The following is a 15,977-nucleotide window of genomic DNA, read 5'->3' as shown; positions in this document are numbered from 1 at the left end:
CTGTGTCTCTGCCTGCCTCTCTCTCTCTCTCTCTCTCTCTCTACATCTATCATGAATAATTAAAAATAAATAAATCTTAAAAAAAAATTACTCAATAGTTTTTCATGAACTCTAAGATAAATGCTAAAAACTCCCTCTCACTCCATATAAGACCAATGCAAGACCTATGAACTCCTACTCCCTGCTGCTCCCCACTCAATATTTTATTTCAGTCACATCATGTGTAGTGACTCAAACATGCCATGTCCTTTTAGGTAGCCCTCTATGCTTTTAAACTTAAAAAGGATAAGTCATTTGCTTTACCAGTTCTTATTTCCAATGCTTTATATATATCTGTGTGGCATTTATTACATTATGAATTATTTAATGTGTAACTTCTCAGTAACAGTGTAATTTCCATAAAGGAAATTAAACACTCTATGTTTTTCATTCTTATGTTTGTAGTTCCTAGCACAAAGCCAACTATGAATGAAAGATCTTAGATACCAATCTGGCAAACAAGTTTTAAAAAGGACATTACAAAGGCCAGAAAGCATTACCTTGAGTTTCTTTTTGTTTTTGTTTTTTTTACCTTGAGTTTTTGTAGTTCACCTTCAATGTCAATTTCCAAAGTGGGGTATATAGATTTGTATTGGTTAGCCAGAACTTTAAACCTGAGAAATATAGATAAATCAAGACATTAGCTCGGTTTAGAAACAGTCCGTATAATATCATTCAATTCAAATGGTTTCTGCAGATAAGTGGTATTAATAACAAATGAATTCCAAACGGAAGGTACATTCTAAGAAATAAAATCTAAACAGGAGATCAGTCATGAATAAACGATACACTCAGAAACAGTATTTTTAATTCAAATTTAGGAATAACAATATAATGAGGGTAATGTGTGTGGAGGGGAGAGGAGGAAAAGGACTAAAATCTGAAACCACAAGACTTAAATGTGAATTCTATCACATCATGTGAAAAATAAAAAGGGACAGTCTATATGATGCTTTTTAAAAGAGACAGAGGCAGGACCTTTGATGCCACCTGTTACTAGATGCAACCAACTAACTCCCAGTCACTGAGTCATCATATGGCTTTGAAGATGATTAGGTTTCTCATGCAGATTTTTCTAGAGAGTAAGTGTCAATGAGGCAATTGCTATTGTTTAGTTCACCAGTACCTACGAGCCTAATGATGTCTAGGTAGGGGGGAGGGGGCCTCAGAACTGAAACTCTGAGGGTCCAGACTCTAGGATGTGGTAACCCCACCAAAGCACCCCCTGGAATCTCTGTTTCTCGGCAAACCATTAAAAACTCCAATCCTTAAATATAATTTTGGCTTTGCCTTCTTTAGGTACTGCTGTGGTATCATCATGAGGTTACTTTTCATCTAGTTAATTTGAAATTAATTAAAAATAATTCTAAAGTCCAAATAAAGCAAAAAAGCCAATCACCATTATTCAACTAGAACACTGATTTTTACCACTTTGCATCCTGGAGTACAGAAATTCCAAAAATCCCATTTGCTCTTTCCACTCTGAAACACAAGTTAGTTACCTCTCAGAGAAGCCATCAAAGTCAGAAACCAGATCACACATCCGCAGTCCACTCCGAGCAGCTTTGGAAGAATAAACTGGGCCAATGCCCTTTTTTGTGGTACCCAGACTTAAAAATAAATCAAAACAAGCTTTGAGTTAGACAAGAAAGATGCTGTGCTTGTGGTCAGATCATCACAATGAATAAAGCTACTTTTAACTATTTTCTGGGGTTTTGTTTTGTTTTGTTTTGTTGCTATTTTCTCTAAGTTTATTTTCACAATCCTACTGGATTTTCTCTGAAATCTAAACAAGATATTCTAATGATTTTTCTTAAACCTCTGCCGTAGAATTTAAACATGAGGATTTGAATTTGCTTAAACTGCACCGAAAACAAAAACAAAAAACCCTACTTTTTTCCTGCTTGTTCTTGTCTCTGTTGCTCCTGGATACCATCAGCTGCTTGATGAAAATCGAATACTGAGGGGAAAAAAACCAAATCACAGTTGTTGTTGAAACAAAGATAATATAGGAGCAAAACATACTGCATTTTAAATTAATTAAGTTATAAATCCCTTCAGCCTAATTTCATCATGACTAATCAAATGGACACATTTTATTTTTAAAAAGATTTACTTATGAGAGAGAGAAAGAGAGAGAGAGAGAGAGAGGGAGAAAACAAGCAGGAGGGTGTGTGTGGAGCCTGACCCAGGGCTTGATATCACGACCTGAGCCAAAACAAAGAACTGCAGGCTCAACTGACTGCACCATCCAGGTGCTCCAAATGTATATATTTTAAAAAGCAAAAACAATGGTAGGAGTGAAGGTTTATAATGCCAACAGGTATGCCTGATTGTTCATTTCAGCTAACCGTAACCTGTATTATTTTAAAAAATGTTAAGAGGATAATCTTGGAACAGCCTACCCCACAATTCTATCAAGCTCAGTTTACTAGGATACCCTCTTTCCTTCAGGTTTTACCCCTCCAGACATCTCTGGTTTATTCTGATATCTCTCTCTCTCTCTCTCTCTCAACCGTCTCTCACCAAAACTGTACCCAACTAATGAGTGTGCATGTTTTCCCTATTGGGCACTTCTAATTCATAATTTTTAATGCAGCAAAGCCATCTTTCCAAGACACAAATATGATATCACTATCCTCTTGCCTATAAAACTCAATGGCTTCCTGTTGCTCAAAAGAAACAACTCTTCCATGTGGCCTCCTTGCGTAGCATGCTCTTTCATCTGGCACTGTGCTCTGGCCCTATTTCTGCCCTTGGGTCACACAGGCATTCTTTCACATCCTTAGCCCAAAGCACAGGCTTCCGTCTGAATGTGCCTCTTCCTCTGCCCGCACGCACAAGCACACTCACACACTCACTTCTCCCACCACTACCGTGTGAGTCTTGGGACCATGTCAGTTAGCATACCAGCTGATTTCCTGTGTCTACAAGTTCTAAAATATTTACTGACTGAATAAATAGCTATTTTATGGAACAGGCAGGCCTATAATTTTGTCTTCGAACTTTTAACCAAGGCTTCTTTGGTCTCAAAAAAGCCTTTTGGGAATATAATTTAAGTACCATAAAATTCACCCACTTGAAGTGTACAATTTAATCATTTTATGTACATTAAACCATGACTTCTTTTCACTAACAATTGTTACTGCTCCAAACAAATAAGTTGAAATGTCTAAATTTTAAACAGAATGACTGGTAACTGTCTTAGAACTGGTGGTGGCATGTATCAAAGAACTACTTGGCAGTGTCAGAAGACTCAAATTGTAGTCATAGATGTTGAAACTAGAAAAATTTGAGGAAATCAGACCGTAAGCCACCTCTGATTAACCCTAGCCTCTAAAACCTTCTCTGCCCTAACTCCCCTCTTGAGACACTGCAAAATTGTCAAGGCAGTCCTCCCTTCTGCTTGGCAAGGTTGATAAGCACAGCTGTGATGGTTAACAGGTTTCCCTAGTGGTCTAGTAGAGGAGTTCGGACATTTCTTACATTAGGTAACTATAACACAGAAACTAAATTTGTTGATTAGTTTTGTTGACAAAACTAATTTTGTTTAAAATTATCCCTTAAATCATTATCCGTCTCTATGCCACAGAACTGGGTAGCAATGACATCCCTAAACTACACTGGCATATTGTACACCAAAAGATATTTACAGGAACACTCAGAGCAATAGTATTTGTAATAACTTGGAAAGGACTCAAAGTTTCACCAATGGTAAAAAATGTGCCATATTCATACAATGGCATATACTATTCAGCAATGAAAAATAAGAGTTTCATTTACAGTAAGGATGAATCTCGGCATACTGTTGAGTGAAAGACAAATTATATAAATGTGTAATCTGTATAAAATTCAGACATAGACGAAACCAATCTATGATGAGAGAACAGTGGTTACCCTTGGTGAGGGGGAGTAGATAGTGACTAGGAAAGGTCATTAGAGTAGCTTTATTTTTTTATTGAGATATACTGACATATAACATTAGTTTCAGGTGTAGAACTTAATGACTACATATGTCTATATACCACAGAATGACTGTCACAGTGAGTTAGCATGCATCACCATAAATAGCCACAAATTGTTCTTGTGATGAGAACTTTTGTTTTTTAAGTAGGGCTCCATGCCCAACATGAGGCTCTAACTCACAACCCTCAGAGATCAAGAGTCAGATGCTCTCCCACCTGACACCCAGGTGCCCCATGGTGAGAACTTCTAAGGTCTATTATCTTAGCAACTTTCAAATATGGCATACAGTATAATTAACTACAGTCACCAAGCTGTCCATGACATCTCCATTACCACCATCCATTCCACCACCCCCATCCATTCTGCACACCCCCCAGCTGCCTGCCTCTGTTCTCCATTACCACCCCCATCCATTCTGCACACCCCCCAGCTGCCTGCCTCTGTTCTATCTTTGTTCTATCTTTGAGTTTGTGGGGATTTTAGTTTTACTCTTTCAGGACTGCTTTGATTGTTCCAGTTCTTTGTAGTTCCTACAAGTTTTAGGATTGCTTGTTCTATTTCTGTGAAAAATACCACTGTAATCTTGATAGGGATTGCACTGAATCTGCAGACTGCTTTGGGTAGTACAGACATTTTAACAATACAAATTCTTCTGATCCATGAGCATAGAATGTCTTTCCATTTATTTGTGTCTGCTTTAACTTCTTCCACCAGTGTCTTATAATGGTCAGTGTATAGGTCTTTTACATGCTTGGCTAGCAGAGTAGCTTTTTCAGGCACTAGAAAGGTTCTGTATAACAAGGTAGGCAGTGGCTAAAGGGGTAAAATATGGCTCATTTTTATGCATATTGCTGTATCGTGTCTATGTTAAAATTTCTAATAGCTACCATATACTATAGGTAAGTTTATTGTCATACCCCAATTTAGTGTTCGTCATCTACTTTTGAGAAGACAGAATAGTTCTTAAGAAACTGTTTCATTAAACTCAGTCTCTGCAGATCAGTGATGACAAAAATTGAGATGTTGGAGGAGGTCATTTCTTTTGAATAAAGAAACAATTTGCATTTAAATATTTGCTTTATTTTCTACATTCAAAGAAGTTACAAAGGCACCTGGCAAATCACAAGTAAATGGTTGATGGAAAGCAGGTACAGCCTATTTTTCAGAAGTTAATTTAGTACCTTGCCACAGAGCTAACATTTTCTTGGGTTTTTCTAGGCCCCAGGGAGCTATCAGTGATATCAGAAGAATTACTTTCATAAAGCTTCATCGTGGCACGGAGCCCTGATACCTCCCCTCCACTAATACTGTTTTTGAGAGGACAATCTTTGTGTGAAGTTGCTTTATCTTTTCCATTTTCTACAGCCTAGATACTGAAAACAAACAAACAAAAAAAAATGCTGCCTTGGGGACTCCGTCTAATTTTTAAAATAAGAGATAATTACGCGCTTTCAGTAGATAAGTTCTATTAATGCCATCTTTTTAAAATTATTATCATAGTTAGGTTTTATTTACACTATTAATGTTGCACTGTATTAATGTGTCCAGTCAGAGCCTTGGTATCTGTAATTTCCACTTTGCCTGCTTCTCATACCTCCTCTCAGGTCTTCTTTCCCCCAAAGAGTTTTGTTTTTGTTTTTGTTTTTTAAATTGTGGCTACTTAAGACCGAGATCTGACCTCTTAACAGATTTTTAAGTCACAATACAGCACTGTTATCTCCAGCCTGGGTGCTGAACAGCATGCCTCTAGAACTTATTAATCTGTCATCTCCTTCAGGAGGTGACATGAATGTCATCTTTGCAGTGCAACTTCCCCAGCCACATTATCTAAAATTATAGATGCCTACCCAGCTCCTCCAAACTGCCAGACATTACACGTGGCTCCTTTCATTAGAACTTATCACTACATGCCATGGTACATGTATTATATTTTTTTCTTGCTTATTATCTGTCTTACCCTACTACAGTAGAAGCTCCATTAGGAATTTTTATGGCCTTTTCTGAGTCCTCAGTGTTCACCACTATGCCTGGCACAGAGTGGTCTTTTAACAGGTAGTTCTTGAGTCAACAGATACCCAATAACCTGGATTTCCAATGTTTAAAAAAATTTAGTCTCAGCCATTTCTTGGGTCTCTTTCCCTCAATAAGAATCTCTTCCATTCCAAATTTTGTTATGGGTTTCAATGAGACAGGGCACAATTCTAATAGATAGTTTCTTGCATACTTGCTTCAGTATTGCTAATTAATGTAAAGAATTAGCCAACAATGGACTCATTTTTAAACTTCTTTATAAGAAAACTGGCTGTTCAAAAATATTAAGAATGCATTGTAGAGTTTTTAACAATGTAGACATGAAATGTATGACAGTAACACAAGGGACTGGACGAGTGAAATGGAAACATTTCCTTGCAAATATCTTGGGTTAAATGTTTAATATAACATTTTAAGGTACATAATGATGGCTTAAAGATGCATATTATGTATGTCTCAGAGCAACTACCAAAATTCACAAAACACAAGGTATAACTAATAAACTAATAGTACAGATAATATTTAAAACATTAAATATCAAAGCAATCAGGAAAAAAGAAAAACAATGGAAGGAACAAATAGAAAACAAAAAGCAAATTTAAATTCAACCATACTGATAATTAACTATATATATGATCTAAAATAAAAGAATTAAAAATAAATGATCTAAACACTCCCATTAAAAGTGACACTGTCACAATGAATAAAAGGCAAGACCCAACTGCATTTTACCTATAATAAATGCCCTGTGAATATAAAGATATAAACAGGATAAAGGTTATTAGGTTGAAAAAAATACAACACGCAAATACCAGTCTGAAGAAAGCTCTGCTGGCTATATAACATCAAGGCAGGCTTCAGAATAAGGAATATTACCATAGGAAAAGAGGATATTTCATCATGATGAAAGAGTTAACTCATCAAAAACTTAAGTCTAAATATACATGCAATCTCCCTGAGCTTTAAAGGAGACAAAGCAAAGACTGACATGAGTCGAAAAGAAAAATAGACAAATCCACAATTATTGTTGGAGATTTCAACACACCTCTTTCTAGATGGCTGACAGCAAGCAGATAAAACCAGCGAGGACACAGAAGGTCTGAACACTGTTCAACGGACACTTAAAGAATACTCAACAACCCTACTCAACAGAACACGTATTCTAAGTGCAGGCAGAACATGAACCAAAACAGACCCTGTCCTGGGCCATAAAACAAATCTCAACAAATTTGAAAAGACAGAGACTACACATAGAGCATATTCTCTGTCTACAACAAAATTAGAAATAAGAGAAATCAGAAAAATCATCCAGTATTTAAAAATTTAAACATATTTCTCAAAACTCATAGGACAAACAGAAATCACAAAAAAAAAATTACAAAGTCTTTTTAACAGAATGGAAATAAACATACAAAATGTCAGTATTTGTAGAATGTAGCTAAAGTAGTATTAAAGGCACGTGTCCACCTTTAAATGCTTATATAAAGAAAGGTCTAAAGTCAATAATCTAATAAACTTCTAAAGCAGCTAGAAAAAGTGAGTAAAGCCCCCAAAGTATGTCTATCCAGCAGTTTGCTTCAAAGAAATTTCATTGGATTACTGAGGCTACACAGAGGCTTCGAGCCTCTATTATTTGGAGGCACTGTTACTTAGCTGATATTTAAAAGGGACTTTGATGGGCTGTTTTGTTTTGTTGTTTTTAACGTAGACTCCATGCCTAGTGTGGAGCCCAATGCAGGGCTTGAACTTACGACCCTGAGAACAAGACCTGAGATGGGATCAAGAGTCTGACACTAAAGGACTCAGCCCAGCCACCCAGGTGCCCTGCTGGGGCTGCTCTTAAATGGAGGTCAGTGCTACAACCACAGTAGCCACTGCCTCAGGGGTCATCTGTACTTAAATGCAACTGAAGAGTTTGCACCAGTCTATTCTTTCTGGTTACGGTCTTGTAATCATATTATCGATAATTAACAATTCTATCAGAGATAGGATAACAGCAGGGAAACAAACTTCATATTTATTAGTGGTGGTTGGAATTAATTTTAGAATCCAGTTTGCTCTAACTAATCATAGAGGAGAGGACTACTCTGAATAAAGCCTGAACCACTGATAAAGCTGCATTATTACACTTAAGACACAGAGTCATTCTACAGATTTGCCAGATAGCAAACCTGCTTTTACATGATTATTAATTAATGTGAAAATAAATGTGCTCCGTATTTTGATACAGTTAATTTAATAATAGAATTAGAGATGTCTCCTGAGATACTGCTTTTATGGTTCAATTGGTTAGCTAATTCTTTCTTCGGAAATAGGTAAAATTTAGCCCAGTCCTTTACCAGAAGAGAAAAAAGAAAAAAATTACTAAGATTTCATGTATTTGGAGCCCAACTATTATAATCCATCCTACTTAGTTTTCACTAGAATTAAAGAAAAATTGGCTACTAAATGCTTCCATGAGACAAGTTTCTGACAGTAAGACAGTTAAATGCATTAGATGCCCCTTACCAATATGAGCTCTGTCAGATATGATAAGCCTTTTTTCCCAGCCTTCCAGACCTAGAGGAAAGGAGAAAAAAGATACAGCTAATTGAACACTTTGTATAATTTTTAAATCTTAATTTCTTTAGAAATACAATGTTTAAAAGTGCTTTTCACTGAAGCAAACACTTAACACATCTTGTCTTCCTCTTAGGAAACCAGTTTAACAATAATTTTCTCACCTGTCATTCACAAATTCTACCCTTCTAAAAGTTTTATTCTAAAAAGCTCCAAAGTCAAGCCAGTCAAATCCACATAAAATACTTCTAAGAATCCAAAAGTAAATGGTAGGAAAAGGTAACTTTTGTTAGAGGCAGGGGAGGAGGAACCAGCTGCCAAGCAGGAGGAAGAGGATTTCAAGAAAAGGGTTAATTTGGGGACTAGTACCTTTTCCCAAAAGACAATTATAAAAGTGGGATTAAACAAAATAATAAAATGTTCTCACTAATCCTCCAACTGACTTGTAATGTGATGTATGTATCTTCCCTGAGAGAAGGGGCCATGAATTTCATAGCACGAGGCCTATCATCCCAAAAATGTTCAAAGAACTATTGCTGAATGGATACATGAATCTAAATGGACATGTTTCTTTAAAACATAAGGTTTAAAAACCTTACTAAGCTACATGCATTCTGAGAATAAGCTGCCAGGCTCCAAACATTTTCATAACTATCTGGATATTAAAAATGTGCTGTAATTTTTTTGATAATATCCAAAGATGTGTTTCGAAAGTGATTCCTTATAAAGAGGTTGTGCTAAAAGTGAAACAGGAATATTAAGCCTCCCCCTCTTATAGTCAATTTGACAGGTAAGTCTGTATTCTAAAGTTAGCTTAAGGCAGATTATACAGAAAATATTACAAAGAAAATCAGTAAAGTGGATTCCGGATTAGACAAGCTAGAAGGAAAAAGAAAGAAGGGCAAAATGTTTGAAGAGGATGAAGGAGAACAGAGAGCAGCATGGCGACCCCAAATTGACCACTTTAAAAAGCAGACAGCAACACAGGACAACAGAGATGGCAGGACAGCAGGCAGGACTCTGTGACGTCAGATTAAGTTGTCAGAACACCTGAGGTCAGATTGCTACTTTTAAGTCTGAACAATAAACTTTAACAACGTAATGGAATTAAGTATTTTTAGTATGAGCCAAGGGGAAGCAATGCTCTTCCTCAACTGCGCAGCACCTGCAGGGCCAGACTCCCTTCAAACCCCAGCAAGGCAGCCAGACTGAACTGTAAACAGATTTCCAAAAATCCAAGAGATTAGGAAAGGCAGGAAATTAAGCTTTTAAAAAAACTGTTTTTGAGAAGACGGAAGTGAATACTCGTCATAGAAGGAGCATTTCCTTCACTTGGAGGGAAGGACATCAATAACCTTCTTCAATGTCCCCAGGTCGTTATGATGGAAACGAGACTGCCTGACAGTGCGCAAAGGGGACCTCGCTGGTTTCCTGACTCAGAAAGCTCACGGAGCTTTGAGAGATGGGGATGCCAACTTAAGCCCAAAAGACAAAAGGAACTCAAGAATCTCTGAGTCTCAACACCAGCGGACAGTAATTCAACAGCCTAAAGAGACACTCTGCAGATGACCCAGGTGTAAAAAAAAAAAAAAAAAAAAAAATCAAGGCGTACACAATGACATTATGTGTCTTTTGTTTAAAATACTGATTAATTTCAGATGAAGAGTTTACTAATTCACCAGTTGCATATAACAGTACTCATCACATGCTGTACATCTGAACCGAATGATGTCCTATATGTTGGCTAATTGAATTTAAATAAAAAAATAAAAATACTGATTAAAATGAATACAATTTAATAGACTTGAAATATTTGTCCTATGATAACCTGCAATTTTATTATTTATTTTTATTTATTTATTTATTTTTTTAAGATTTTATTTATTCATGAGAGACAGAGAGAGAGAGAGGGAGAAGCAGGCTCCATGCAGGGAGCCCAACGTGGGACTCGATCCCGGGACTCCAGGATCACACCCTGGGCTGAAGGCAGCGCTAAACTGCTGAGACACCTGGGCTGCCCTAACCTGCAATTTTAAAGTATAAGACAAAATGTTAAGTTTGTCTGGCATGAGATCCCAGCGAACTTTCCAGAACAAGTTTCCAAAAACAAGAAGCTACTCCCCAGGCCAAGTTGTCATTCTTTCATACCTTTTCCTTTTTGGACATTTTTCTCTGCTTCCTCAAATAATCCGGGAAGATGAATTACCACACCATTTCCTAAAGGAAAACAAAGAAATCCCAACCTTAAATCTCTATACTCATAATACGGACATCTACAATAACCCATATATCTAGAATAGTGAGAGTGAAGGACTTTGACAAATGGGACATCTGATTTATCAGGGAGTTGGTTACCACAGAAAGGATTTAAACAGTAGTTTTAAACAGTAGTGTAATGTAAATACATAATACATAGAGCATAAAACATTAACATTATATTTGGTATAATTTGAAACTTCTTTGAAACCAAGTGAAACTGTTCTTTTGAAAGAACCAAGTTATGTACTTCTAGGCAAACTGAACCAGGTTACAGTAGATGAGAAATCAATGCCTTTCAAATTAGGGAATCACACCCTATTAGTGGTCATAAAATCAACTTAGTGGATTGTCATTAGCACTTTTAAAGATAAAATAAAATTAAAAAAAAAAACTAGAGTAAAAGATTGCAGATTGCATCATGTTTTAAGGGCTCAGAATCAATCCATGAAACACCTCTTGTATTGCCTACTGGGCATCAGTGTGTGGAAAGCTGACTTGATGCTCTATGACTACAGTTAAATGCAAATTTTTTTAAAAAAAGATTTTATATATTTATTCATGAGAGACACACAGAAATAGGCAGAGACAAAGGCAGAGGGAGAAGCAGGCTCCCCACAGGGAGCCCGATGGGACCTGATTCAGGGAATCTGGAATCACACACTGAGCTGAAGGCAGATGCTCAACCACTGAGCCACCAGGGCATCCTCAGTTAAATGCAAATTATTACAAAAACCATTAATGCTAAAATACAAAGTTGTAAAATAGCCAGTTAGGTATATTCCAGAGGGTACCAAGGTCAAGTTTAATAAGGGATCAATGAACAGTGAGAGATGAAATCAGCTCACATGATGAAAAATAAATACAATTATCAATTGAGAGGGGAAAAGAACCCAAGTGGATCAGTTTATACACTTACCAATGAATGCGGTAACATTTGGATTAATTATTCCACTGGGCAAAAGATGAAAATCATATTCCACAGAATCTACAACAACTGTATGGCCGGCATTATTTCCTCCCTGAAAATACAAGACAGGGGAAAATTGCACCTGACAATAAATATGACAACACATCTCCGTTCCAAAGTGAATTAATAATTTCTTCCTAAAATGTCAATATAACCTAAGAAAACCCAAGTATATATTTGCCACAAATACTTATTCTTTAGAGGCTTCGGCTTCACAACAGTTTGGCTACCCTCTCTTCTTTCCCCACCATAATATCTTGAGTGTTTCTTTCCAGACAGGACCTAGAAAACTGAGGAATTTGGGTTTCTAGAAAGGAGAAAGATGTATCTCCTCTTAGAAAAAATGTGAAAGAAGTATAGGGAACAAATTAGTTATTTTATCCTCGGCACTCTGTAAAGCATGTAGTAATCTTTTTTTTTTTTTTTAAAAGGATTTTATTTATTTATTCATAAGAGACACACAGAGAGGCAGAGACTTAGGCAGAGGGAGAAGCAGGCTCCCTACTGGGAGCCAATTCCCCGGACTCCGGGATCACAACCTGAGCCAAAGGCAGAGGAGCCACTCAGGTACCTCAACATGTAGCAATCTAATTAAAATCCCACTGATATTTTATCCAAACACAGAAAAATCTCTAAATTAGCAAAGTAATCTATCTAGTTACCCTAATTTATGTAAACATTCACATAATTCCCCCGTTGTACTAAAGAGGGAGGGTGTCAAGCAGCTTTGTGACCTGAAATTTGTATTCATACATGGACTTATGAATTAGGAAATCTCCAAAGGAACTCCCTCAAATATTGGCTACCCCGAGACTCTAATGTTTAAATTTATAAGTCAATCCTGTGAGTGTGTTTAGTACCAATCCCTGAATCCACTCAGCTCTGGATAAAGTAATATGCTGGGTGAAGGAATCTCTAAGCTGAGAAACATACTATAAACCCATAATGAAACTTCCATTCCATGAAGCTCATGCCTAAAATGGTCACTATAAAGCAAGATATGAAGTTAGATTATAAAAATTAGGTATAGCAGACTGGTAATTTTTCTAAGTTTAAAAAGCACAGAAGAAAACACAAATCAACTGATTATATGTTTAAACTTCTACATGATAGTAACAAAAAGTTTAAAGCAAACAAACCAGGAACATACTTGCAACAAATAAAAACTTTAACAGTATCCAGGTTAGACTTTTAAAAAATACCAATCAAAACTATGTCTCCCGAGAATGACTAGTTTAACTTTATCTCGTGGCTATTTTTTACAAAATGAATGTTATTTACTTTTACCAAATCATCACCAATCACAAATTCACAAAAAATTCCAGAAAAAAAATCCTCAAGAAAGTAAATGCCGATTTACACTGTTTTGCATGGATGAAAAGCGACGAATTCCTTGCTTGAAGAGCAACATACGTAGTGTATGTTGAGTGTGTTTAAAACAAAACAAATAAAAAGACTTGACAGCTGGGGGGGGGGGGGGGGCTGCAGTCAGGAAGACACCAGGCAGGAGAGCACAAATCACAGGAGGGCAGAGGCAGGAGTGATAAGCAATACCTCCTCCCCTGGTACACCAATGACTCTTGCCTATTCATTTTTTAATAGGAAACATCTGCATATGATACAAAAGGCATAGAAGGATACACAGTGAAAATGAAGTCTTCCTCAAATCCTTTCCCCACCTGCCCTTCCAAGCTCCAGGGCAGCCAGTTGCCACCAGTTTTTGGTGTCCTTCTCCAGGTTAAGTTTGCTTAAGCAAACAGTTACTTGCATATTGTTTTATTCCATGCATACAAATGGTAGCAAACTATATACACCTGGGCAGCTTGTTTTTACTTAGCAAATCTAAGCACACATTCCTAATCTTGTAAACCAAACCACCTCCTCCTTTCAACAGCAACACTGTATTGCTTCCTATGTGGACACGTGTAATTTATTTATCTGGTCCCTCGAGAGAGGTAGTAGCTCAGTTGTTTCCAACCTTTTGTCATTATAAATGTCACAATACACTTCTTGGTACACACTTTATTATTGCTCCATACTTGTGCAAGTTTATCACCCATTCTGATAGAGTCCTAAAATAAAAATAACTCACAGGACAATTCTTACTTGGTTTCTTTAACTTTCCTTTTATTCTATCTCTATCAATATTAGCCTTTTTATTACAACTTTTATGATTTAGGAAACCTACTCCAAACTTTCAGGAAAAATCTTTTCAGAATATAAAGCTCCTTAAAATTTCTTAAGGTCCTACAAAGATGCTAATGTTAGTAGAATTATTTCTCAATTTTTTAAATCACTAAGCCTAATAAATTTTCACTAAAATTGTTTAAAGTACTAGTTAACTTTGTCACACAAAAAAGTTAAGTATAATTATCTAAGCAAAATCAGTTTATTTTTTTAATCCATCATTTGCTTAAGTAAAAACTCCGCCATAGGGGTGCCTGGGTGGTTCAATTGGTTAAATATCAGCGTTCAGCTCAGGTCAGGATCCTGGGGTCCTGGGATTGAGTCCCAGGTCAGGCTTCCCGGTCTGCTGGTGGGGAGCCTGCTTCTCCCCCTGCGCCTCCCCCTACTTGCACTTGTTCACTCTCAAATTAAAAAAAAAGATACACCATAAGCTTTGGAGTAGACCTTTAAAGTAAGTCTCTCTAACTTACACAAAATTATTTTTATAGAAATAGCAATATAAATCTTGTGCTGAAACAATTACTTAGTGGTGCCCAATAATGTTCTTATTGCGTAACAAACCCCAGCTCTCTTAAATAATACTTCACTGAGATTGACAGTAACCATAATAAAGAGATGTTTCTTTCTGTAAGGCAGGTAGTTGTGCCCAATTGTGATAGATGACATTAGGGGGATAAATTGGTTTAATCTGTAAATTCTTCCAAGCTTACAGGTGATGGTTCAGGCTGCAAAAGGCTTTAATTACTTCAGTGAACGGCTGAGCTCACTCCAACATTAACCAACCTTTTCAATAATAACCAATGCCCTATTAAGGCTTACTAATATGATTTAAATCTCATTTAAGTTCTATTTAGTTGAGCAAGAAAATATGGTTAAATATACCCAGAATAACCATAGATTATCCTATTAAGGAGCTAAGGAAGAAAAATGTAAGTGTGCTTATTAGTGTGTTTGGTCATTAGTGCCCTAAGGAGAGTTGGGGTATACGGCTTTGAATCTTAAAACACACAACTGTGCAGAGAAAAGATTCCCAAGGTGAAGTGAAAAGGAGCTACTCATTAGAAGTTTTTTGACAAGGCGATCTATACATGAAGGAAGTTTTAGTATACCATCACATTTTACAAAATGCAACAGATGAAGCTTCAAATTTGAAGTGTCCATTTGGATGCTAACCTAAAATATTTATAAATTGTGTGGAATATACAAAATCCACCTTGAGAACTCAGGCAATTGTCTCCAAACACAGATTATACTGGTCCAAGGAGAAGTCACATGTATCAGCAAACAGCAGAACAAGGTTTCCATAGAGCACCACTGCCAACCACCACCTCACCCTCCCACCCACCCCCTCCAGTGAATTACAAGGGCAGACAGTCTGAGCTGCAGGCTTCTACATCTGTGACAGTACTGCCTCTCACATGGGTAACTCTATGAGTGTGTGACAGAACAAGTAGCAGGAACACATACGTTTAATCATGTTTAATAATTCTCGTAAGTAGAACTGGGGAGGCCAGAGAGTACCATGTAAATAGTACAGACTACTGTGGACTAGCAATTATGTTGTTTCCAAGAGAATCATATCAAGAGAGAAAATAGTTCTTAACAAATTCTCAGATGTCTTAATTTTTTAAACATTTTAAATTTTGAAATATACCCTCCAAAACCCCAAGACACAAAAAAACCAGCATGAACCCAAAGTGACTGCATATTATGTGGCAAGTTTCTTTGAGGAAAAATATAAATTTATGCCTTACTGATGGTTTTTTCTATACTGAATACCAAAAATAAATGCAAATTCAATATATTAAAAAATAAATATAGGAAAAAAACCCAATCAGGTCTCATCAGTCACAAAACATTTCCTTCATTTTGACTATTATTCTTACATTAATATTAAATGTAAGAAAAAATATTAAATAAGCTTAATGACTGAAAAAAAATGTGTCTCACTGACATAAACTAGAACATG

At 36.5% G+C, this 15,977-nt stretch overlaps 1 protein-coding gene across 6 annotated transcripts in view; it reads right to left on the bottom strand.

Moving 5' to 3' along the window:
- The window catches only part of ADSS2 (adenylosuccinate synthase 2), a 37,320-nt gene that overhangs the window by 11,727 nt on the left and 9,616 nt on the right, over positions 1–15,977 (bottom strand). For 5 of the 6 annotated variants that reach the window (XM_077901394.1, XM_077901396.1, XM_077901397.1 and 2 more), the window contains 6 exons: positions 11,771–11,873; positions 10,744–10,812; positions 8,545–8,595; positions 1,933–1,999; positions 1,542–1,649; positions 572–653 (listed from right to left, as the gene is read on the bottom strand). In XM_077901394.1, coding sequence (XP_077757520.1) covers positions 572–653; positions 1,542–1,649; positions 1,933–1,999; positions 8,545–8,595; positions 10,744–10,812; positions 11,771–11,873 — 480 coding nt within the window. Of the gene's footprint in view, positions 1–571; positions 654–1,541; positions 1,650–1,932; positions 2,000–5,962; positions 6,089–8,544; positions 8,596–10,743; positions 10,813–11,770; positions 11,874–15,977 lie in introns of those variants that run through there. The other variant, XM_077901398.1, reaches the window with a different exon arrangement.

The sequence above is a fragment of the Canis aureus genome, chromosome 6 (assembly GCF_053574225.1).
Source record: "Canis aureus isolate CA01 chromosome 6, VMU_Caureus_v.1.0, whole genome shotgun sequence".
Taxonomy (NCBI): domain Eukaryota; kingdom Metazoa; phylum Chordata; class Mammalia; order Carnivora; family Canidae; genus Canis; species Canis aureus.
The sequence above is the reverse complement of the archived record's forward strand: the minus strand, read 5'-3'. Positions and strand labels throughout refer to the sequence as shown.